The sequence below is a fragment of the Typopeltis vanoorti genome, chromosome 1 (assembly GCF_054136105.1).
Source record: "Typopeltis vanoorti isolate ZY-2024b chromosome 1, IOZ_Tvanoo_1.0, whole genome shotgun sequence".
In the NCBI taxonomy this organism is placed as follows: domain Eukaryota; kingdom Metazoa; phylum Arthropoda; class Arachnida; order Uropygi; family Thelyphonidae; genus Typopeltis; species Typopeltis vanoorti.
Genome location: NC_143549.1, coordinates 56,822,927 through 56,848,168, shown reverse-complemented (window position 1 = coordinate 56,848,168; position 25,242 = coordinate 56,822,927). Strand labels below are relative to the sequence as shown.

General features: G+C 35.0%; 1 protein-coding gene across 1 annotated transcript in view; it reads left to right on the top strand.

The window, feature by feature from the left end:
• The first annotated feature begins 2,321 nt into the window (after positions 1-2,321).
• Positions 2,322-25,242, top strand: part of LOC150110001 (uncharacterized) — a 66,423-nt gene continuing 43,502 nt past the window's right edge. Inside the window, exons 1-4 of the mRNA XM_090415426.1 lie at positions 2,322-2,505; positions 9,665-9,808; positions 13,859-14,791; positions 24,134-24,239. Of these exons, the coding sequence (XP_090271552.1) occupies positions 2,322-2,505; positions 9,665-9,808; positions 13,859-14,791; positions 24,134-24,239 (1,367 nt within the window). The remainder of the gene's footprint in view (positions 2,506-9,664; positions 9,809-13,858; positions 14,792-24,133; positions 24,240-25,242) is intronic.

Sequence of the window (25,242 nt, the reverse complement as noted above, 5' to 3'; positions counted from 1 at the left end):
AAACAATAGTAATTACTGTTAATTTATGCGCTTCGCAACCATACGCCTAGGGAAGGAGTGTCCTGGGTTTGATCCCCGTCGCTGACATGAGGTGCTTGAGGATCTTCCTCAGCCATAGCCAAGTTAGCCGGTCTTGGGCGTGTACAGCAGGGTTTTTCCCCCCAGTTTATCTGGAGTTTTTCATACCGCAAGCAGGCAAACCAGCCCCATGAACACACGGATCTACAGCCATAAATACTTAACCCCCCATGAGGGGGCTCAACTCGCCCCAATAGGGACGGAGGAAAAGGGAGGAAACTCCATATGAATAAATAAATGAACTGTTAATTCACTACACTGACAGTGTAGTGAATTAACAGGTCTTGCTATTACCAAAATATAATTCACAGGATAATCTTTATTAGAAGGATTACCTCAGCCACCAACCAACGTCTAGGGGAAAGTTTTCTCATGATACTGAAGCACGTTATTAAAATGGTCTGTCAACTCCATTTTAATGCTTTTTCTATCATAATGTGGGATGTGATGAGCAGTTGTACGGATAATTTTGGCCAGATAGTATGATAAGTTAGAAAATATGAAAGTTAATGTTATTAATGAGAGAAACATAAATATACCTGCCTGATCATAAACGAAATAATTATACAAATAAACAGAATCAGTAACAAAATGAAACACGTAATAAATAAAAGCACAGCAAGAATAAAATATATCAAATTAGTTGATACCGAGATACTTGCTTGAATACGCGTGTCTGTGTTTCCTTATACAAGAAAATGTATCGTGGCACTGAATGTACAATGTCCTTATTTATAATCTAATATAATATAATATAATATAATATAATATAAACTATTTTAAAAATAAAATTTAACTCGTTTGCTGCCAAACATATTTCGTAATTTACTTATCACACAAATGCGATGTAATTACTTACAATATTATGCGAGTATATGAAAATTCCAAGAGGATTTTAAATGTGTTATGATTCCATTTTTGTTTTTTTTCATCAATATCATGAAAGGTATAAACGAATCAAGAAAAAAGTGCAACAATATTCGGTTTATTTTCTGTAATAATCTATCCTGTATTTGTTTTCTGTAATAATATCCGGTAAGGTATGATTATTATTATTACTTGACAATTCCAGGGAGTCCAAAGACTCATCGAGGGAGGGCATCTACTCTACAACTCTGTCTTCACCACTCAAATCTACCAACGGACAACTACACCAACGCCATCTACTGCTCATCACCACCACTAGTATCATTTACGTCCATGTTCAACGGGGGGGGGGGGTCCGACCCGCAGCCTTTTGGCTGGGGAGCGGATAGGCTAACCCTCGGCCACCCAGGCCGGCAGATATGATGCTGATGCATATTCGATGTTTTCTTTGTTTTTTTATCTCAGATTTACTTATTCGCCGACAATATATGCAGATTAAAAATAAATAACTGTGATTTCAATTTTAAGTCTGTTATTGAAATATTGTACCTCATATACAATTTTTATTAATAAGATTTATAAATTTAACAAATGGGTCAAGTCGTACTATTCGTTGCAATGTTAGAGATTTTAAACCATTGCTTTATCCTAAAATCGACAAGTCGACTTTCTTTGAAAAAAAATCATTTGAAAAACCAAAATGACATTAATAATAACGTAGAAGTGTACTTTATTTCTCAAAATAAATTCTATAACTACGTGACAGTCTGATTCTGTATTGTGTGTGAGAGGGTGGGTGCGAGTGTGTTTATTAAATATCTTTATATTCTAATTCTAAATCTAATTTTTATATTATAATAATATTCTTCATTTTTTAAATTTAAAATTTTTTTTTCTATTTCAGAAAAGATATATAGCATTGTGTGTGTGTGAATTCCACGTTAATTAATACGCACATGGAAAATATGTACAATACGCTGCATATGAATATACACACAAGACAACGTGTAAAAATTATTATAATCAACATCCACGATGGCTTAAGAAAGATTAAAAACTTCATTTTATGAAAAAGATGCGCTTGCTAGAAAAAAGTTGACATCGAAGAATTTAGGAATAATTGCTTCCAAAATTATCACAGAAGAATGGCAGAAATTCACCTTTCATAACCAGGAGCAAAAATTTATACTCACTGACCTGCGCCATGATCATGCAAATCTGTTCACTCGCTTATCGAAGCTATTACGCATGCTTTTCTTATCTCCATAGCCTTGATTTAAGAGTTACTAAAAGCCTTCATTTACGAGTTACTAAAAGGTTACGTTTGCGTCTCAAAGAACGCATTCAGTGTGTGGTGATCATCATCATTCTTCAAAATGAAAACTCTAAATATTTCAAAAGCATTGATAATTGTAGCATGTTTTCTTAATCTGTTCATTGTAATTGGAATAATGCAAGCAGCCGGAGTTTTGTTTGTAGCTATCATGACAGTGTTCAACGAGTCGAGAGAAAAATCTGCTTGGGTTTGTAGCCTCAATTCAGTTATCACACAATTTTCATGTAAGTAAAAATGCTTCTCATGATTACTGAAAGCATATTACGAATTCATTCTGCCAGTTTTAGATTTTTGTTTTAATTTAAATGCTCTGTATTTATAAGCAATGCTTATTAAAATAAGTGTCATATACTTTTGCAATATATTTAGATGTAAAAATATAATGGCAGATTATTTTCTATATACCTTATTTTACAGTATTATCTTTCATTAAACCTTTCCGATTACATGAAATAATCACTTCAAACAGTTGCATTGCAGTCATATCATTAGCTGTGTACGGTGGGAAAGTGGAGGTCTCGTTGTTGTATGTCCGAAGGAATTGGTGCGAGAAAGATATATTCATTGATGTAAAACATGAGAAAAGATTTTTACAAGATTAAATAAATTAATATATACATAAACAAAATAAAGTTTCGAATTATAAGACTAAATAAAACTATTTACAAATTAAGTTGATATTGAATCCAACATTATTTCAAAGCCGAATATAGAAACTATAAAATTTCTGCTGATCCAAGTGTAAGCAACATTTCAGGACATTGGCAACAGGTATTGTGGCAAAGGTGGAGTAAGTTCTGATCACTTTCCTTAGTATTCTCCATAATGCAAAGGATATCTCATCATACATCTCCCTGCGGACATGTATGATACTATGCATTATGGGAAGAGGTCACTACCCAGACCGGTTTCGAACTTTGTTGAGGTCTCGTCAGTGGGAGCCAGACCCAGATGTAAAATAGCCAGGTTGAAGCAATGCAGAAGTCATTCTTCTCAGTCTAGCTCCCAATGACGAGACCTCAACAAAGGTCGAAATCGGTCTGGGTACTGATCCCTTTCCATAATGCGATGTGCTTTGCATTATGTTGGAGTCAATCTAACATATTGAAATTAAATAATGCAATGAAATAATGTTGGATTCAATCCAATATTATTCCAAACATGATTTGTATAATTTTACATCGCCGAAGTGAAGCCTATTAGCTCTTTATTTCAGTAAACTATTTACTTCTTCTTTACGTTATTAAATACAAATGCTTGTGGTGCTTCCATTTTCAAAGACAATACCGATATCCTTCCTTCTCTTCCGTTTATTTCTTTTCCCCTTTATCAAGTTCTTTATATTTTTTGCCCATCTGTTATACGTGCATGTTTTATCTCTAACTATTTAATTCTTCTTTCGGTTTTTCGATTCCATCATGTCTGGCTGGGTTTTACTATTTTTTCTGATTTGTGAGTTCCGAGTTTAATATTGTTGCATTTGCAATATTTTTTGAAAGCTTTCATCTCAGTAGTTTCACAAATATATGTCTAGTTCTTGTTATGAATTTCATGTCAACATCATAATCAAGCATGCGAATATTTCCTCCACTCATTGGATGAACAGAAATTGAAGACCAATTTTCCATTTCAGTTGTAAGTCAAATGTCACTCTCAAATCTAAAGTCTCTCTCTTTGAAACCATGTGGACTTTAAGAGAGATATCGTTATCTTGCAAAGTAACGTTAACTAGTTGCTTTGTAATTAAGATTGTTTTCGAAAAATCAAGTTATTTTGTACAAACGATACATTAAACTATATATCACACAGTAGTTTAATGTGAAGAAATTTTTGTCGATGCTCAGTTTACTGCTTAGGCTGCATATTTCAGAACGAAATTGAAGGATGCTGAACAAGTAGCATGACTAAATGGGAGTAAGTTATGAATAACGTTAGGAAAAATAAATAAAAAACCTTACTTATGAAAACATGCTCGAAATATGTAATATGTTCACATTCCAAAAGAAGCGATTTGAGTATCATACTGAAATTGCTCTTTCATCATATTCCTAAAATTTTCGGATATCTTTGCCAGAATAAGCATGACATCAAAGAAATGAAATTCATCAATACCAAACAAACGAAAACGATATTTGAGAAGGTTAAAGAAACGATTCAACTGATGAATTCTTTATACACGTTTGAAAAATAACATGTTAACATTTATTGATAAACATTTGAAAATCAGCATAAGAAGAATTATGGAAATTCATATGTCAGAACCAAACAAAAATGTCAATAGAATGAGAGTGTTCTTCTTATTTAAATAGTACCTTGGACTTTTCGAAGGCATTTCACAAGTTGTTCTTATCATCCTGTCCTTGAGCTAAGAGTCAACAGAACTGCTCCGTGTTTCTTATCAAAGATGAATTATTTAACTTCTACTGTGATGTGTACATAAGACGAAAATAGTAAATTATTAAAAAATAGTTCTAATTGGAACATATTTTTTAGTATGTTTGTTATTGGAATAATAGTTCAAATGAGCGGATTTTTGTTTGTAGCTACCATTAGAGTTTTCAATGAGCATGCTTAGGTTTTTAGTCTAAACACAATTATCCTGTAATTTGCATATAGGTAAGTACTGAGAATTATTTATTAAATGTGGTACTCAGAATCTAACGAAGCACTCAGTATTAGAAATTAGTATTGCACTCTTTGGCAGGAAATATGGTTCTAAGGTGTTAGAATATTGATATTTATAGATTGTTTTGTTTTTAGTTCATATAAATACACACACACACACGCACACAGTGATGAAATAACTAACACACTGTATAATACATTATACAATAATTGCCCGACAGGAGTGTTATTTGAAGCTATTGGACATTCCAGATCTGTTAACAGTGCCGGATTACCAAATGGGCAGAATAAGCACCGACCTATGGTCCAACGCCGTTTCGGGAACAAGCGACAATGGATCAAAATAATATTCATTTGAATTTGAAAGTAAATTACAATCAAGTTTTCTTAAATTGTTTCCAAAAGATAGAAAAAATGAATTAACTCAAAGAAACGAAAACGTTACATGAATGTTATCTAGAGCAGCGCTTCCCAAACTGTGGGCCGCGGTCCCCTTGGGGCCCGTAGGTTTTGTTGAAGGGGGCTGCGAAATAATGAAAACAAATTTAAAATGTTTTAAGACTAAGTAGATTTTTTTATTTTAAAAGAAACGTATTTAACTTTTATTATTTATTATTTGTTTTTTGTTATTTTTTATATTTTAATGGAAAAATTCACACATTGGTGTTGGTTCACAAACTTTGCTTCCTGCGTATTTCGGCGCTTAATGAATATTAGTAAATATTGCTTATTCATATGTTTAATTTCAAAGCAGTGGTTAATTGTATTTACCTCGAATGATCACCAGGGAAGCTCCAAATCTTCCTGTCCTTTTTATCACGCGTTCGTAATCAGGGACTGTTGATATTGACTTTATATACATATCAAAACTCGTTTTATATTATCACTGTCATCCGAGCTAGTTTTCTGTTACCAATAAAAGTTTCGCATATACTTCACACATGAAAAAAAGCTTAAAGAAGTTCATGTGGGTAGATAGTAACTGGTTTGCCGTGGTAAACAACACGCCTTCCCTAACAGCCACTATATTGCAGAGGCAATGAAAACAAGTACTTTTATTATGCCAGTGAATAAGGTATGAGGAGTCTGTGTAATATATTTCTCAACAGATAGTGCAATTAGAGATAACTGGGATAAAAGCACACTAACTAATGAATCACATGTCCCCTCATAAAGAAACTATGCTGTATAGACTGAAACAAAACCATACGTTGCATGGCCAAACACAGTATCTAACTAAAAACTATTGTTATTAATTAGATGTGTGCGAGTTTGATTTCCCAAGGCAGCAATAAAATTCAACCGAACGTGTTAAAATTCGTAAAAGTGTTAAAACTAAGTAATATATATATATATATATATATATATATATATATATATATATATATATATATATATATATATATATATATATATATATATATATATATATATATATATATAATGAATGTTATGGCAGTTTCACATATGGAATTCGGTTGAAGAGAGTTAACATTTCCACTCAATTGCCAGCTATGCTTTTATCTTTCGGTTGCGCGATCTTTTGTTAATACCGCACCAATCATATGCACGTTTTAATAACCTGCCTTTGCTGTCTGTTTCGCGTTAGGTTTAATTACCGTAAAGGGAGAACAGTTACAAAAGAGAAAAATGTTTCTGGTCCGGGGATTCCCTTATTCAGGTAATATTCACTAATTTCATGTTATCAGTCTGTGATGTGCCAGTATCGGTAAGTGGTGATATTAATTGATCTATTCTACGTTAAAAAAAATTAACCCTGAGATGGATAAGTGGCTGATAAAAAGAAATCCCGCGAACAATCAGAAGAAGCAGAAACAGACTCAAAAAAAAGGACAGTATTTCATATTTTACCAGAACAGCCCGATAAGAGGCAAAAAATGTAATATATGCATTTGATTTTTGTAATATTCGCTGTGTATGTTTTTTATTGAATATAAATACACTAAATATTATAATAATATATCTCTCTATTACGATTTTTTTTCGAGGGGGGGGCTGTGAAATATTTTAATTTTTGCAAAGGGGGCCCTGACATCTAGAAGTTTGGGAAGCACTGATCTAGAGCGCGCTCACGAGAAACCTCAGAAATGATTCTTTTTGTGAGTTAGTGTGTCACGAATTCCCGCCGACTGATGACAAAGATGGCAAAAGTCAGAAAAGCTCCTCAACAGTTTTAAAAAGATTGACTGACACAAGGTGGTTTACAAGGGCCGATGCTACCAAGGCTTTATTCCAAGGCTACAGCAACTTCCAGAACGCTTTGCAGATTATTGTCGAAAATGTGATTCAGAAGTCAGAGACAATTCACGAGGCAAAATGTCTGCTAAATGACCTGCCAAAGAAAGAAAATGTCATGCTTATGGGCTGTAATACTAGACAGGATCAACGGAGTCGGTAAATCTCTACAAAAGGAAACAACAGAACTTCAAACTGCAGCTGATTTCTGAAATCACTGCTCAAGTTTTTAACATCATAAAGAGAAATATTTGATGAATACGAGAGGAAGGTAAATGAGAAAATAGATGCGGAATACACCGAAGAAAGCAAGCGTGTGCGCGTAAGAAAAAGACATCACAACGATGATGATGCGAAAGAGTTGTGATTCCAGGAAGAGAAAAGTTCAAGATTGACACTTACCTACCAATATTGGATAAGTTATGTGCAAAGCTTTCCCGTCGTATGGAAGCATATAACAAAGTTCATTCTCTATTTGGGTTTCTGGTTGCATTCCCATTGAAGACAGACGCCGAAATTAAAGAAACTGCCCAAAGATTAGATTTAGAGGAAATTATCCTGAGGACATCGAGTTGGAGTTTGTAGATAAATGGTTAATTACAAGCATTTCATATCACAGTTAGAGGATTTCAAAGCTGATGAAACAGTGCCAGCGTCGCGATCGTACAAACTCATTTTTGATTATTTGGTGCAATCGACATTCCTAAATTTATGACAGCGTTAAGAATTTATAGGTGTCTCATGATCACGAACGCAACTGGTGAACGAACCTTTTCTAAGTTAAAACTGCTGAAAAAATATCATTGATCTTCAATGACACAAGAACGACTAAACTCACTTACCATTATAGCCACTGAATACGACGTCTTACAAAAGATAGACTTCCAAGATATCCTGAAAGATTTCACCATAAAAAAATCGAGGAAACTAAATGGTTAAAGTTTTGTTTGTTTATTAAAATTAAAAATTCCTTACTTTTTGTTTAACAAAAGTGTGCCATATTGTTTAATATTATTTAATAATTAATCTTTAATAACATAATATGTTTATTTGTTTAATAACATTAATAATTGTTAATCTTTGTTTTGTTTAATAAAATTGATTTATTAAAATTGTTGGCTGGTAAATTAAAAGCATATTAGGAGATAATTTGCGAGAGGGCTCTGAGATTTCGATTGCCTAGGGGCCTCCATAGTGTTTAATCTAGCACTGTTCGATAATATATAAAAACCGGTTTGCAGATAGCAGGAAGCAGTATTCCATCGTAGCAGTTGAATAGAGGTTGTATGGCAACACGACTTGAATTCATTGAATTCGAGAGAGGTATCATCGTGGGCTGGCACATTGGTGGTATGTTCATACGTGCCATTGCAGCTGAAATGGGGCATCAAAAATCAAAGGTTTGAGATGTGTTCAACAAATGGAGACGTTTTGGCATCGCTAATGCAGAAAACCACCCAGGGTGGCAGCCGAAAATAACTGACAGGGACAGGAGAATGTTAAAATGGGTGCACGGAATCCCAGCTACAATCGGCACAGACTATCTGTGATGAGTTGCAGAGCACTAGTAAAAGCAGTGACATCTTGGAAGAGTAGCGGCACACAAGTTGCTTATCACAACAATGACAAATTCGGCTCGTCAGGCCAGGTGCAAAGAGCATGTGAACTGGACAATTGACCAATGGAAAACAGTACTTTGAAGCGATGAGTCAAGGTTTATTTCCTGTCTAATGGCAGGGTGTTGGTGTGGAGGCAGCCTGGTTAACTCTTATGCTACAGTGAGTTGTAACCACGGAAAGTTTGGTGGTGGAGGAGTAAGGGTGTTGTGTGTGTCTGTGTGTGTGTGTGGGGGGGTTATTCAGCTGTTTAAAGTGGGACCACTAGTCATTGCAGTGGTTCAGTGAAGGCAGCTCAGTACCTTGATATTGTAGATTATCAGGTGGTGTCTACACTGTGGAGTTTTTATGGAACGGACTCGTGTAACTATAAAGACGACAATGCCACATGCCACAGAGCTGCAGCTGTTATGGAATGTGAACACAACATGAAGAGTTGGGTGTTAAAAGACTGCCCTGGACTGTGAAGACTCCTGATCTCAACCACATCCAACACCTGTGGGACAAACTGGAGTGGCGAATGATGTTCAAAGAAGCACTTCCTCAATCTGTCGCTGAACTCGGTGCTGATTTGATGGAGTAATGGAGTAAATATCCACCTGATATCTACCGCATACTGGAGGAAAAGTCTCCCTAGGAGGTGATTTAAGCCAAAGGTGGACATACTCGATATTGGAGTTAGCTTGCTGGTATCAATTGTAAATTGCTAAACACTTCGGACAATTATTATTTGTAGATAGTGTATATATGTGCATTTTTGTGAAAACTATTGTATATTATTTACTGTATAATTCGAACAAAGAAAGGTAATATTAATCATAATAATTTATTAAATAGCACGTGTTTTTGTTATTTGGTATTTAAGTATAACACTGTACTCGTGCAGCACTATTTTCAGGAATGCTGATTTACAAATTTGGCTGTCGCAAAATCGCGTTTGGAGGAAGTTTACTTGTGCTAGTTGGATTAATATGCTGCACATTCGCTAAAAGTCTTCTCTGGCTAACAATATTCTACGGATTTATTTTAGGTAAGATATGTTATTATTTTCATAGAGAAACAAACAATATTTTCTTGCGTATGTTGTGATCTTTGTCTGTAATACGAACATGTGAAATCAAATTGTCACATTTACTCACCAATTACATTATTATAATGGGAAGAATAACAAGAACCTGCTATGATAATCTAACATAAAATGTATATTAGATGGTAATATTTTATATAATATTATATTTAACATTATATAATAGTTATTTAAATTCAAATAATAAGAAATTAATTTTAATTTAAATTATCACATTTACTCACCAATTTCAGTAATTTAAATGATCACATTTACTCACCAATTTCAGTACATTGTTATAACAGGAAGAATAACCTTCACAGGTTAATGATAATATTTAAAATTATCATAAAATATATAATTACTTCTATGTTTAAATTTGGAATTCAGTTTTTGAAACGAAAATATGATCATCTGACATCATTAAAAACCTATAAACTCATATAATACCTCTTCCAATTCAAATTATAATAAAATGCTTTTAAACATAAAATGTCATTACGGAGGTGACGTCTATTTGTTGTTGCTGTCTCGTTTTTGTGGTTGAAACGAATATGCAAAATTGAAACAGCAGTAATGAAGATCCTTTGCATATATTTGCATATATATATATATATACCAGGGGCGAATATTCCGGGTATGCTAGGTGTATGGTGCTCATCCACGAAATATCAGTATCACCCATATTATATTTTTGCGTTTATTCTCCTTAAAGACTGACTTGTTTGCAGACTTCGTGCTCGATTCCTAAAATTGAACACAATATGCTGTAATAATGCTTCATTGTTCTCTTCACGAGGATAATAAAGTATTAGTGCTTCACGAAGAAGGCGCTTTTCGCCGCGTGAACAATGAGTCACATTCGCGTTAATAGCCCGGGTACGCTTTCAAAATGCATACACCGAGCCCTTCGAAAAGATGTAAAGAGGCCGCAGCAGGTCAAATTCTTACTGTTATATTATTTTTAAACTGCTGAGAAGACGTGATTAGGTGAGCTTAAATTTTCAGCTGACTCAGCACCTAACGGCTGTGAATGGTTATTGTGTCAACCAATTCAATTGAATGTTGTCATGAGTTGAGAGATTACTATATCCGATGGCTTTATTACAAACAGTTGTTACACATGTTTTCTGGAACTGAAAATTTGAAAGTGAATATTAGGAAAAAATTGCTAATTGTTTTTTAATTTGCTTGTGAAGTATAGCATCTGTTGAGGTTGCAAAGTTTTTTAACTGATAGAGGCATTTTTATTCTAGTTTTCGGAAACAACAGACAGTAAAAAATATCTATTCCGAATAAAAATGAATATTCTGTGTATTATAAGACGTTGTTGATCTACAACAAAATACAATTTTGTTGTAGATCAACAAAATGAGATTGATAAGACAGAAGCACTGCTGATACTAAAAAAAAACAAACGAACAAAAAATAACCTGATGAATTTAGGATTCCCGAAAGTGGATAATTCCGATGTTGATCGGATGTTATGTATACTGAGTCTCAGTAAACAAAATAAAATTCTTGGAAAACCGAGCAAAATATACACAAACCAGAGAAATACACATAACATATGCAACAAATTTTACGAGTTGATTTGCTGCTCCATCAAACGATATTTATTCCTGCAATACTTTCTCTCTCTCTCTCTCTCTCTCTCTCTCTCTCATAAGTTGTTTTTTAATTATGCCATCATACAGTCACTTATTCATGTTTAGAATTTGTAGGTTCGTGCTATTCGCTCTATCCAGCAACTTATAGGACACACGTATCACAAATGATAATTAAAACAAAGAATAAAAATAAGTCAAATGAGATTTATGAGAACTGCATAATACACCTTATTAGATCAAAAAAAAGTAATGAAGACATTTTAAAATAACTAAAAACAAAATCAATAGAAGAAAAACTAAACAATTATAAACAAATATGGACTGAACATGTAAACCGAATGGCCAACACCTGACAACCTAAACAAATGCTGAAATGTAAGACAATTGGAAGGAGAAGGCAGGGTAGACCTCAAAAAAGGATATTGGCTGGATAATGAGACCGGAACAGACCAATATGGTCTATACCCGTAATTAGTGTTATGATGATGATGATGATAATTATTAATTATTCGTTTACTATTAATGAAAGTAATAGTAAACGAATTTTTACTCACACTTATTCCTTCCGATTCTCACATGTCTCATAAATGATGGTTCACATATTTTCATATTTGAGTATTTCAAATATACCAACCAAATATAGCATTCTCCTTCATTGTTGTTTTCTAATCAATCATAAAACAGATTGTTCCCCCACTCTACGCACAAGTATTCAAAGTTGCCCTGCAATTAATTGCATCGGGCCAATTAAGATGAGTGCTGGTGCACTATGCCCTCTCAAAACTTTCATGCATCGATAAAATACAATCCCATGGTCATGGGAATCTGCAGGGGGGGGAGAATTTCCCCCCGGGATGGACTAAATAATTCCACAAATTATAATCGTAAAATTAATTGAGATATGTAATCTTACACCCTCGACCCTGGGAAGGCTTTGTCTGTCTTAAAATTTTATTATGGGTTGGCTTGTTGCGGAGAAGCCACAGAACACTTGTTTTATTGGTTATAAAACACATGTTACTGTTTTTGGTTGATCTTTTTCATTTCTGAACAGTGACCGGTTAGTTTTCCCTCTGTCTAGTAAGTTACAGAGTGAAGTGTGAATTCTAAATTTATTGTGAAACAAATTTAAACAAAAAAAACTGCATTTTTTAAGAGGCAAGTGTATGTAATTTAATATTATTTTACTTGTTAGAATTATGATTTTTTTCATTTTAAACCGAAATAATTTAATTTGAGATTAATTAATTAGTTGATTTTTAATAAAATATATGAAATTGTGCTAAAAACTATTAATTCTGAAAACTATGTTCCCCCCCCCCCCCAAGAATTAAACATCATTAAATCGATGCAAAATGAAAATAATGTATTTAGAGTTTACATCGACAAATAATTACATAAAAAAGACGTTTATTCGTTTACTTAAATATAAAGAGTCAATAAGCTTCATTTCGGCGATATAAACATTTTAAAACCGAATAAGAAACTCGAAGATTGGAATCAGAGAGTTTCATGCCGAATATAGTAAACTATAAAAGTATCGCCGATTACTAGTGTGAGCTGATGCAAGTAGTTCTAGTACGTAGTACAATACCGGGAAACTCGCAGCAAAGGTGGTAAAGTTCTGATCGCTATTCTTGGTATTTTCAATAATGTAAAAACACATTTCCTAGGAAATGTATGCTGTTATTACATTATGGTGGGAGGTCACTACCCAGACCGGTTTCAGCCTTTTTTGAGGCTTCATCAGTGAGTAGCTAGACCAAATAGATACCAAAGGGTATAGTGAAAAGAACTTATATACTCTGCAACGAGTTGTCAAACAGGTGCACCCATTAGGTTACTTAAATATAAAGAGCCAATAGGTTTCATTCAGAAGCGTCAAAAAATTCTGGGTAGTGACCTCCCACCATAATGTAATAACATCATACAATTTCCTAGGAAATGTGTTTTTGCATTATGGAAAATACCAAGAATAGCGATCAGAACTTTACCACCTTTGCTGCGAGTTCCCTGGTATTGTACTACATACTAGGACTAACTTGCATTAGCTCACGCTAGTAATCGGCGATACTTTTATAGTTTACTATATTCGGCATGAAACTCTCTGATTCCAATCTTTGAGTTTCTTATTCGGTTTTAAAACAATGTGGGATTTAATATCCCTTTAATTCAAATAACGTTTATTCATCTAATTATTTAATTAAATCAATAATTATAAAAATGTATTGATGCAATTATTTGGCTCCATGCCCCCCCCCTTGGAAAACATGACAGCACACCCAACCGAAATGATCACGCGACGTCACTGATATATATATATATATATATATAATATAATGGCAAATCTTTCCCAGTAATTGTATTTATCCTAAGTATATTTAATTTGTTTTTTCTTCTGTAGGATGTGGAATGAGTATGTTATTGATAGTGGTGTATGTCGGAGTTTGCGAGAATTTCAAAACAACAAAAACAACCGTCCTTTCAATAGTGTACACCGGACAAACCATCGGCGGAATTGTTATACCAATCACGAGTGAGAAAATCATTGAACATTACGGACTTCGTGGTTTTTTTTTAATTTTAGGGGGTATGTCTATGCACGGGTTTATTTCTGCAATCGTGATAAGACCATCTCACAAGTTGTGCGCTCGTAGTGATTCCGACACTCAAGGAGGTAGAAACGCACTTCCGTCCAATCACGAGCACTTTGACTCTATAGTAGAAGCAAAGAATTCCTCCCGTTCGCAGGAAGCAAATGAAAAGTCGGAACTGGAAATCGGTAGATATTTAGAAGAGGAAGAGAGAACAACGAAAGTGAAGGAGAGAATGCTATGTTTTAAATTTTTACAGTCAGCACTCACCACTCTTCAAGTTACTCTAGGGTTGCTGATGAATCTGAAATTCATTATAATTGCATTTTCAAATACTGTATATGGTACTTTGTTTGGAATTCATTGTACTGTAATAATTGATTTTGCTAATGATAAAGGGGTCGCTAGAAATTATGCTGTTCATCTTGTGTTAGCCACTTCTCTAGCAGGCTTGATCGCTCAGCTGTCGGTCGGATGGGTGCTCGATAAAAGAAATCTGAGCAAAAAGAATGCTGTTGGATTGTTTATGTTAATAGCGGGAATTGATTTAGCTTGCCTTCCCTTGACTATCGGCTATACAACTCTGATGGTGGCTGCTTTCATTTATGGGACCACAATGTGTGTTTTGCCAATGTTCAAAATTTTACTTCAAGACTTTGTGGGAATAGAGAACTTCGCACTTTCAGTTGGGTTGTCCACCTGCATTGCTGGTTGTGCTGCTCTCTTGAGACCTGTTCTTATTGGTAAGTAAAAACATGATTTTACACGAAATTAATGTGATACGTATTATTCTCCTTTCCAGTAGATTAAAATATATGGTTTCTAAATATCCTACATTTCTAGGATCAAATTTAAAAATCTTTCCCCATAAGTAAACAATTATTCTACTCAATTTAGCATTAAATGATTCCTGATTCCTGATTGTCGAACTGTCTATTTTTTAAAGTTTCTGCTCTCCCTATTTTAATATTTTATATTACTTGTGTATTTGTTTTTTTTTGTACGAGAAATACACAGAGGTTTAGCACAAATAGAATTGTCGTTATTACATTCATATGTTTCTCATCATTAAATGGATTGTGACAAGGACTCTTTTCTTAGACACTCTTTTTGTTTCTCGTACAAAACTATAATATATTTTAATTACCTAAGTTTATAGTAATAACTGTGCCACTCGTAATTTGGGAAAATAGTGACCGAATAAGATTTTTTCTGTTTGTTTCTTGTCCACTTCATAGTTTACTATCCCAAACCGACAGGAAACAATCTTTAGAGTTTTACGGACAAGGAACTACAAGTTATTCATTTAAGATTGGGAAAGTACAAGTAGTTAGTAAATTACCTAAATATGATAGATATGAATCAGAAAGTTATACGATGGCAAACGATTCGATGCGTAGGCTGTGTAGAAGAAATAGATGCAGTTTTTGGATGTGTAGACGGAATTCGATGGATGATTGGATTTGTATAAGAGGGACCGCCTATACTTGAATGCGTTTGCCTTCAGGAGTCTTGAAAATGTATTAGACCTAACACTGAGTCAGAGAACCTGAATTTTGATGGTGGAATTGTGAGAATGTGTGTGTAAGAGTGACAATATTGGATAACTCTGTTAATGAGCAGAATGGTTATTATTAAGGAAATGGTATGAAGAGAGAACGATTCTGTGTTCGCATGGTTCCGATATATTATCAAGCATTGTATAGATGGCTGCATAAGTAAGGAAACTAGTTAAGAACAGAGATCGGCAATTTCTCGAAATGCATCATGCAAACCAAAAAACAGGAGTATACAAATGAGCATGCAGGTAACTTATTAATATTATAACTTATATCTGAACACGAATGCTGTGAGTATCAGAAAAAATGGAGTAGAGTTTGATGTCTTGGTTAATATATTATGACCTCATATTATAGGCTTTAATGAGAACTGGGTATCAGAAGCACACATGCTAACTGGTGTTGAGAGCAAATCATATAGTATTTCTAGAGAGGACAGAAAGGGTAGGAGAGGAGAGCGTGCTGCTAATGATATCGGATGACTTGTAACCAGTTAGAATTGAATGCTATGATTTTAACACGAGTTTTGTATGTGTCAGGGAGTTTGAAGTCATCTCGTGTGAGGTGAGTCTAACAAGATCTAATAGATAGTGGGGTTGTGTTACTACCCAGTGGATCGGTTGTTAGTGAAGAAGAAATGTCTCACCAAATGAATGCGATGGGTGAGAAAACTGTAATCATAATGGGAGATTTTAGTTATCCGAATAGTGATTGGGCAGCTGTGTAATCGCATAGGAAGAATGAAACTGAATTTATTCAGCAGTTGCGAGACTACTTTCTCAAGCACCACGTGACAGAAGGAATCGTTTCCATCATTTGGGACAGTCCAAATGATGGAAGTTTGCTTACTAAGCCAAGGAGTGTTATATTTGATTATAGTTTCACAGGGAGTTTCGGTTTATGACGTAATTATTCTTCCTACGGTTGATGTACGTGATCATGCAGTACTAACTTGAGGAATAGCTAATATTATGTAGCAGTATTCTTTCCACGATGTGGAAAGAATACTGTCTACATAAAGATTATATAAATTATGATAATTATGAGTAGCAGGTCAGAAGAGTCACGAGTGTTGTATGGAAAGCTGAGTATGAAACAAACCTAGCTCGGCAAGATAAAGACAATCAAGATTTCTACCATTATCAAACAAGTAAAGGAAAGAAAGAATGAATTTGAAATTTGTTCAGCTAACGAGTGCCCATTTTTTAAAAGCCATCAACCTGGTATGTGCCACATTGAACTCACTTATACCTATTTACTGTGTGAGGAAACTCATGTCAACGAGGAAGTAACAGTAGAGCTGTTATAATGATGCTGTTAAATGAGCTGTTAAATTATTACTATTTCACAAACTGAATAATAATTCGGCAACAGAAACTGATGGGTTATCAGCACGGATGCTGAAAGTGTGTTGAGATAAACTGGCTTTTCGTTTGACAAGATTATATAACTTAGCTCTCAAAACAGGGAAGATTTCCAAGAGCGAAAATAAAGTATGATAATTAATCTCATTGCACAAGGGTGGTACAAAGATCAGTGTCCAACTATGGACCAAATAATATTTCATGCGTGGTGGTGGTGTGGACGTTAACAAATTTCGTTAGAGTTCCTATTCAGATATGAACTGACAGAGAATATCTAATTTCCAACAAACAGCATGGGATTACTAAGGGAAGGTCATATTTCAGCAACTTGCTCACATTCTATAATAATGTTACCACTGATTTAGACGAGAGGAATGGATAGACCATGATACTTTTGTATTCTTTATTATTATTATTATTATTATTATTATTATTATTATTATTATTATTATTTTATGTTGGGCCCATATACGAGAGGTTGGCTGGTCAACGTATAGTACGTTATTACTCTATATAGTAATAACGTACTATAGGATTTTTCAAGGGTTGGGAAAGGAGAAAAACTTGTTTACATTTGATTTAGAAGCCTGTATGTTGTATTCTCTGGAAAATACGTCAGGAGGAAGACTCTTCCAGTACAGCAGTAGCAGGGATGAAGGAAGCGGAAAATAAACTTGTTCTGTGGGTTTCAAGGCATACTGCGAAAGGATGTTGGGCGGTAGTTGTACGTGTTAAAATGGGCTCAGTACGGAGTGGCAGAATTATTGATGTTTTGCAGATGAACATTTCCCATGGAAATATTTATAGAATATACAAATTGCAGAGACTAAACATCTGTGTGAAAGTGAGGGGAGCGAGTTGGTAAGAGATGGGTCATTTATTTGTCTAATTGCTCTTCTCTGTATTGAGTCAAGTATTTTGAGGGAGCTTTTAGGACCCACTCCAGTCCAAATTTGAGAACAGTATTTGTTAGCTGGGCGAATTTGTGATTTGGGTAACAGCTGATAAGGTTAACATCTGTTTTTGAAGTGAAGTAACGTCTTGAGCGAGAGAGAAAACCTAGCTTTTTTGGAAGCTGAGGATACAATGGTTGTGATGTGTTTATGCCAGGAGAGGCTTGATATCAGGGTAATCCCGAGAAGAGAAATCTCATATTGTCTGGAAATTTGAGTATTATCAAAAATAATGCTGGGGGAAATGGTTCTTTTATGTGAGAAATAAGACAGAACTGGGTTTTACTGGCATTAAAGTTGACGAGATTATCTGAGCCGCTTTGGAAAATGGCTTGGAGGTCAGAATTAAGTGCAGTGGTAGTTGATGTTCTACGGGTTGAAGTGAGTTGTGTAGAGTAGCTTTTGTCAAAAGAAAGGGAGGAATGCAATATGCTGTCGTCTGCAAAACTGTTCGTTTGGGATGGAGGTCTAGTGAAGTAGGTCATTGATATATAGAAGGAAGAGGGCCGGTGAGAGAACTGAACCTTATGGGAACCCAGCATTACTTGGATTGTGAGAGGATAGCGAGTCGTCTGCTATCACACTTACTGTGCGCCCAGATAAGAAGCTGGCAATACATCTGTAGAAGACCTGAGACAGTCCAAATGATGGAAGTTTGCTTAGTAAGCCTTTGTGCCAGACCCGGTCAAAGGCTTTAGAAATATCAAGTGCAACTACTTGGGATTCGTCAAATTGCTCTATAGCATTTGTCCAGCGATGGGTGATGTATGACAGTAGATCTTCTGTTGATCTGCATAGATGGAATCCGTATTGGTGGTCACTTACTATCTGGGTACCTTCAAGGTAGAGTAGGAGTTGAGAGGTGATGGTCTCCATCACTTTGGATAGGACTGAAGTGAGTGAGATAAGGCGGTAATTAGATAGCAGTGACTTGTCACCCTTTTTAAGAATGGGTTGAATGTAGGTCAGTTTCCAGGCTTTGGGATATATATACCAGTGGAGTAGGAGACTATTTACAGACGGCATATGATAGGAGTCAGTTCTGGTTCACAGACCTTCAGGACAATTGGAGGAATGACATCAGGGACTAATTTAGATAACTGGTTAAAGATCTCTTTCTGGCAAAAGGATTCAGGGGCATTGTATATTGAGCAGTTAAAATTACTGCAGGGGAATTTGCGATTGTCAGTTAAGTGTGCGTTGGAAGCAAAGCGTGAAGTCAGGAGGTTAGCTTTTTCTGTGAGTGATGTTGCAATTGATCCATCTGGGTATGATAGGGGTGGGAATAATGTAGGGCAAAAGATACGACCAATTGCCTTGGCGGCGAGAGATAAGGATGCCATTTTGCCTCTTTACAAACTTCTGAAATATTCATACAGAATTTCGGAAGATGGTAATACATCATTTGGACTAATATGTGTGCAGGTCTAGGTCTCCTGGTTTCCGTGGTGATTCTGATACAAGAGAAAAAACGCAAATGAGAGTGTAAAAGTCATCGGGATTGTGAAATACTGATTACGATAGATTGAAAATTTGTAGACTGTGGATTCCACAGAACTGGAGAAAGATGGGTGATATGACCGAGTCTTACAAACTTCTGAAAGGTTCATACAGAATTTCGGAAGATGGAAAGTTTCGTATTATGCAGTACGGGGTGAGGCCGCGAGAGTATTTTTCAAAGTTGAGATTGAAGGTGTAAAGAACGGTGTGAGAGCTAGATTTTTCTCTTATAGTACTGTAGTAGGTAATTGAAATTGGTTGTTGTTGTTGGATGATGTTTTGTGTCCCCGAAGATTGAATGAATTCAAGAATATGTATGAGATCTGACGCCAATAACATGGCTAATAATAATACTAATACTAATAATATTGTTATTATTTTTTAAAAACCCCCAAACCCTGCCCATAGAAACAAAATATCTCACTATCCGACATTCACCCACTTATACACAAAGCCCTGAACCTAAAACCAGAAATATCACACAGGTGAAACAACACGCTATCTTGGACTTCACTTCGATGATGATCAAAGTTGGAATAGCCATATAAACTACCTAAACACCAAGCTTAGGATAATAGCAAGCAAACTATACCGATTAAAAGACATAGCCCCGACACACATAAAAATACTAATCCATAAAGCATTATGTGAAAACATTTTAAGATACGCAATCACATCACATGCATTCTGTGCAGACTACACACTTAACAGGTTACAATGGTTGCAAATAAAATGGTAAAACTGATATTCTGGGAACAATCCACACCTATGCAGGCAGTACAGACACATCACAAATTAATTAAGGTGAAACACTTATGCCACTACACAGTCATGTTAAAACATTACTACAGCCCAACCTAGAGTAACCAGAACAACATATCAAATAACAAGACCACAGTCAACAAACTACATAACATATAAGTACAACAATCACCAGGACAAAGCCACCCGAAATTTCTACGTACCTGACATGATAAACAAACTGCTGCTCGACGACAGAAACCTAGGGATATACAGAGAGATGAATCAGGCGCCATATAAATATTATAGTGAGAAAGAAAATTAGAGAAATTCCTGTTTCTCTCTCTCTCTCACACACACACGCACTCACGCACGCACGCGCGCGCGCGCACACACACACACACGCACACACACACACACACACACACTATGAAAAACCCCTCTCAAAACACGATACGACTACAAGGATACAAACAAACACACCATGTTCAAATCCAACCCTACTTGTAAAAAAAGTTAAACTGTGTAATAACAGTTGAATCCTTCCAAGCATGTACCAACAAACAGTAAAATCAACACCTGGCCTGCGACCAGTAAAGAAACATAACGATGAAACTACCACCACCACCATCAATTATCTTCCTCAAATAAGCTCTGCAAAGCTTCGAGGAAGAAATTAGAAATGCCTCCCAAACTATTATTATTATATTAGTTATTCACTAAAAATATTCTGTATAATCATCACTGTTATTATTAGAACATGCCTTGTAAATGTACAATACAGAAACAAAATGTGTTTATATATATATATATATATATATATATATATATAAATTCATTTTTACTCGGTTGGAATATTATAAAAAAGGTTTAATGACTATTACCGAGAGAAAAGATGACAAGATATATTTAAAAAAAGATACTACTAGTTTACTAGTTTCGTTACATGAACATCCTCAGGTATCACATTCAAAGAAGTATATAAAAAATTACAGAGACTTAAAATTGTACTAACAGAACAAGTATAAAAAATAGTAGCGTGTTTGAAAAAAATGCAAGTATGAGTTCCAAACAAACGAATACTACGCGCTGTCGCGAGTGCGCCAGTACTGAACAGAAGCAACGTGTGCGTCAGAGAGATTGTAACTCAGGCTGTTGTTGATGTGAGAGGAATCTAGAGAAATTTCCCTAGATTCAACAATCTTTCTTTCGATTTCATCGTAGCACACATGGATGTTAGCAGTTTGAGTCCAGTTTACAATGTGCTGGCGGCCTTCATCTGAGTTAGCTGAAAAGAGAACGTGGCTAGAGAGAGCGCTAGCTCTAGTCCTGTTATAGGAGATATCTCTACGGTGTTCATCCAAACGTAGAAGGATGGATTTAGCAGTCTGTCCATAGTATGGCTTTCCGCAATCACATAAAATCTTGTATACTCCTGGAAACTGAGTAGGAAGATGTTTCTGTTTAGGATTGCTAAGTAATGAACGAAGTTTTGGAAGCGTAGTGAAGCACGTTTTGAAGTTGAATTTCTTGAGAATCTTTGCCAGTTTTGGTGAAAGAGAGCTGATGTAAGGCAAGGAGATGAAGGCTCTTGGGGAAGAGGGATCTTCAGAAGTAGCTGAGTGCCTGGGGGAAAGAAATTTGTCAATTTTCTTTGGAGAGAAACCATTGTTAATAAACGTTTTTTTAAGAAAACTGAGTTCATTTTCAATTTCTGTTTCTTCTGTAAGTAATGATTTGGCTCGGTGAGCTAAAGTGGAAATAATACCACATTTTTGTGGGGATAATGATGGGAGGAAGCATGAAGGTATCTGTCAGTATGAGTAGGCTTTCTAAAACTTGAGATTTTAATGCTCTCAGTACATCTGGTAAGTTTGAGATCTAAAAAGGGAAGGCAGTCATCTGATTCCAGTTCGAGGGTGAAAGAGATTTTTTCATGGCACTTGTTTAGGTAGTCCAAAAATAAATAGAGGTTATTGAAACCGTCTTCCCAGATGAGGAAAATATCATCAAATTTTAGGCTTTAGGCAATAGGCTTTCTAAAATCTCAATTTTTAGAAAGCTTCTAAAATTCCCAAATATTTGTAGCTATCTTCGAATTTTATTGTCTGGATTATTTCACCATTGAATAGCTCGATTTCGTTCATATCTTCAAACTTTCCTCTTGTTATTCCAGCAATTGCACATTTGTCTAAGCCGGTTGTCGCCAAAGTGGTCGATATCGACCCCCAGGGGTCGATATAACATTGTTAGGGGTCGATAGAAAAATATAAGACATCAATCTACGGGTAATATTTAATTCGGTTAACTTGGATTACCTCCATCCTGAATGGCAATTAAGAGTGAATCGTGGGAACAATGACATGAATAGGACCTGTAAGATGGAAAAAGGTCATCAAAATACTTACGGAAGCCAATCAAGTAGGTCAAAATAACGTATTTACCAATAAACGGATGTCGGTGGTTCCAGCCGGGTAACGAAGCGGACCCTTCACATTGAGGTTACAGGAAGATCGTATTATTGTTATTTTGTTATCTAAATTAAATTTCATATTTTATATATTATTTATCACTCCTATCAAATATGTAATGTTAAGAAGGACGTCAAAAACAAAAACGTATCCCTTTGACGTTAAGCCAATATAATAATGTATACTATATTATACATACAATAAATACTGTAACTATAAAATAAACAATCTAAAAACTCACATAAGGGTCTTTTTTGCCTATTATAATTTTCCTATTATAATTATGTAATAGTAAAATAGAGGGGATCGATAAAAAGTCAAGAAACTCTTGAAGGGGTCGACGGTCAAAGATGTTTGGCGACCCTTGGTCTAAGCCAAAATCCATTGATATATCTTGACTGAATATGTGCACAGTATTAAGCAATGATCGGAGTTCATTCTCTGATTTTGCGTACAACTTCAGATCGTTCATGTATAAACGTGAGATATCTTTGCATTTGTTTGCGCAGTTTGATAACCATGGACAGTTTTATTTAAAATTCTGGTCAAGGGGATCAATGACAAGATAAACAATAGAGGAGATAATGAGTCTGATTGAAAGATACCCCTTTTTATGTTTACCTCTCCAATTTCTTCTGTATTCAGAACCAACGTTGTTTTCCAGTTTTTCGTGCTGGATTGCAAAACATTTTGTACGTTTTCGCTAATACCAAATAGTTCTGTGCATTTTAAAATCCAACTATGAGGCACCGAATCAGCTTTTTTATAATCCATCCAAGCCATATGAAGGTTGGTTTTTCTACGTTTGCGGTTTTTCAGAATCATTTTATCAATCAGCAATTGGTCTTTCGTGCTTCTTGAATTTTTTGCTGGTACCTTTTTTGTTCAATTGGGAGAAGAGCATTTGCTTTAAGATAGCTGTATATTTTATCAGCTAGTATGCCTGTGAGTAGCTTAAATGTTGTTGGCAGGCAGGTTATTGGTCGGAAGATTTCTGGGTTTGGACCTATTTCTTTATCCTTTATGATTAAAAACGTTTGTCTGCTGTGAGCCACTCTTCTTTGCTTTGTCCTTCTAAAACATCATAAAATTGGTTAGCAAGTCTTTCGTGTAAACCTGCTAAATATTTCAACCAGTAGCGATGTAATTCAACCTTCCTGGGTGTTGACCTATTTTTTTTCTTTTTAGCTTGCTTTTGAACCATTTCAGTTGTTATTTTCAATTGGTCCATTTTTCGTTTTCTTGAGATTCGTTCGTAATTTGTTCAATACACTTTACCTTGTTATTGTGCCTCTTAGGATTGTCCCATTGGTTTTTTCAAAATTTAAGTGTATTTTCTTTGCCTCTGGTATTTATATTTATATTTTCTTTAAGATTATCATTCCTTATATATATATATATATATATATATATATATATATATATATATATATATATATATATATATATATATATATATATAAAACCAAATTTTTATTTTATTTTTGTTCTTTATAGGTTACTTCAGAGATACTCTAGAAAGCTATAATGGTTTATACTACGCACTCGGTTCTATGGTCACCGTCGGAGGACTGCTGAATATATTTCTCTTAAAGAAACCGGAGTGAATTGATCAAACAGAGAACTTCATCCATAAACTGGACTCCTTTCATTTAAGTGTCTGATAAATTATCTCAGCGTCAGTATCAGTGTATATGTTAAAGTTTAGTCATTAGATTATGAATAAACCACGTCCTCTTTTTAAAATGGACGTTGTACTGTTAGTATTGCGATATATTTTCATTATATATATTATGAAAATTAAATAAATTAATTAAATGAAAATTAATACTGTGAATTTTCTTTCCAAATTTAAAGAGATTAGCCAATTGCACAATAGAGTAGTTTAAAATAGGACATCGTAAACATATGTGTGGATAGGCTTATGTGTTCGTTAGACATGTTTGATAGATTTCACGGTTTGATCATATCAACACACAGCGGCCACAATTCCATCAAGATGGCGGTGTTGTGAACCTATCATCGACAACCTTATCCAAAGAGGCCACGAGTGCATTAAGTCTTGGACACAATTTTGCTGTTACTCCTAAAATTGTGCCTAAAACCAAAATAATGGCTTCCGTTGAACGCGGGATTTACCACTTGCCTTTATAGCCAATAATATTAGGTTAGACGTGGCCAATATCTTTATCCATTCTAAGCCTCCCAAAAATAATATCCCACATAAAGAAATAATATCTCTGAAAGAATTACGCAATAACAACCACATTACGATAACAAAATCAGACAAAGGTAACGCCACTGTAATAATGGATACAACAGAATATGAAAGCAAAATGCATACACTACTCCAAGACCGGTCTACATATCAAATCATAAATCGAGATCCCACCAACTCACAAAAGAATAAGGCGTGCGAGTTATTGAACAAAGTCACTTCCTGGCCAAACGAAACTGTCAAAAAACTCAAACCCTTGCACGTTAAAACACCCAGAATATATGGTGCTCCTAAAATACACAAACAAGATACACCTTTGCGACCTATTGTAGATAGTATAAACAGTCCTACATATAAACTAGCTAAACATTTAGCCAAATTACTAACC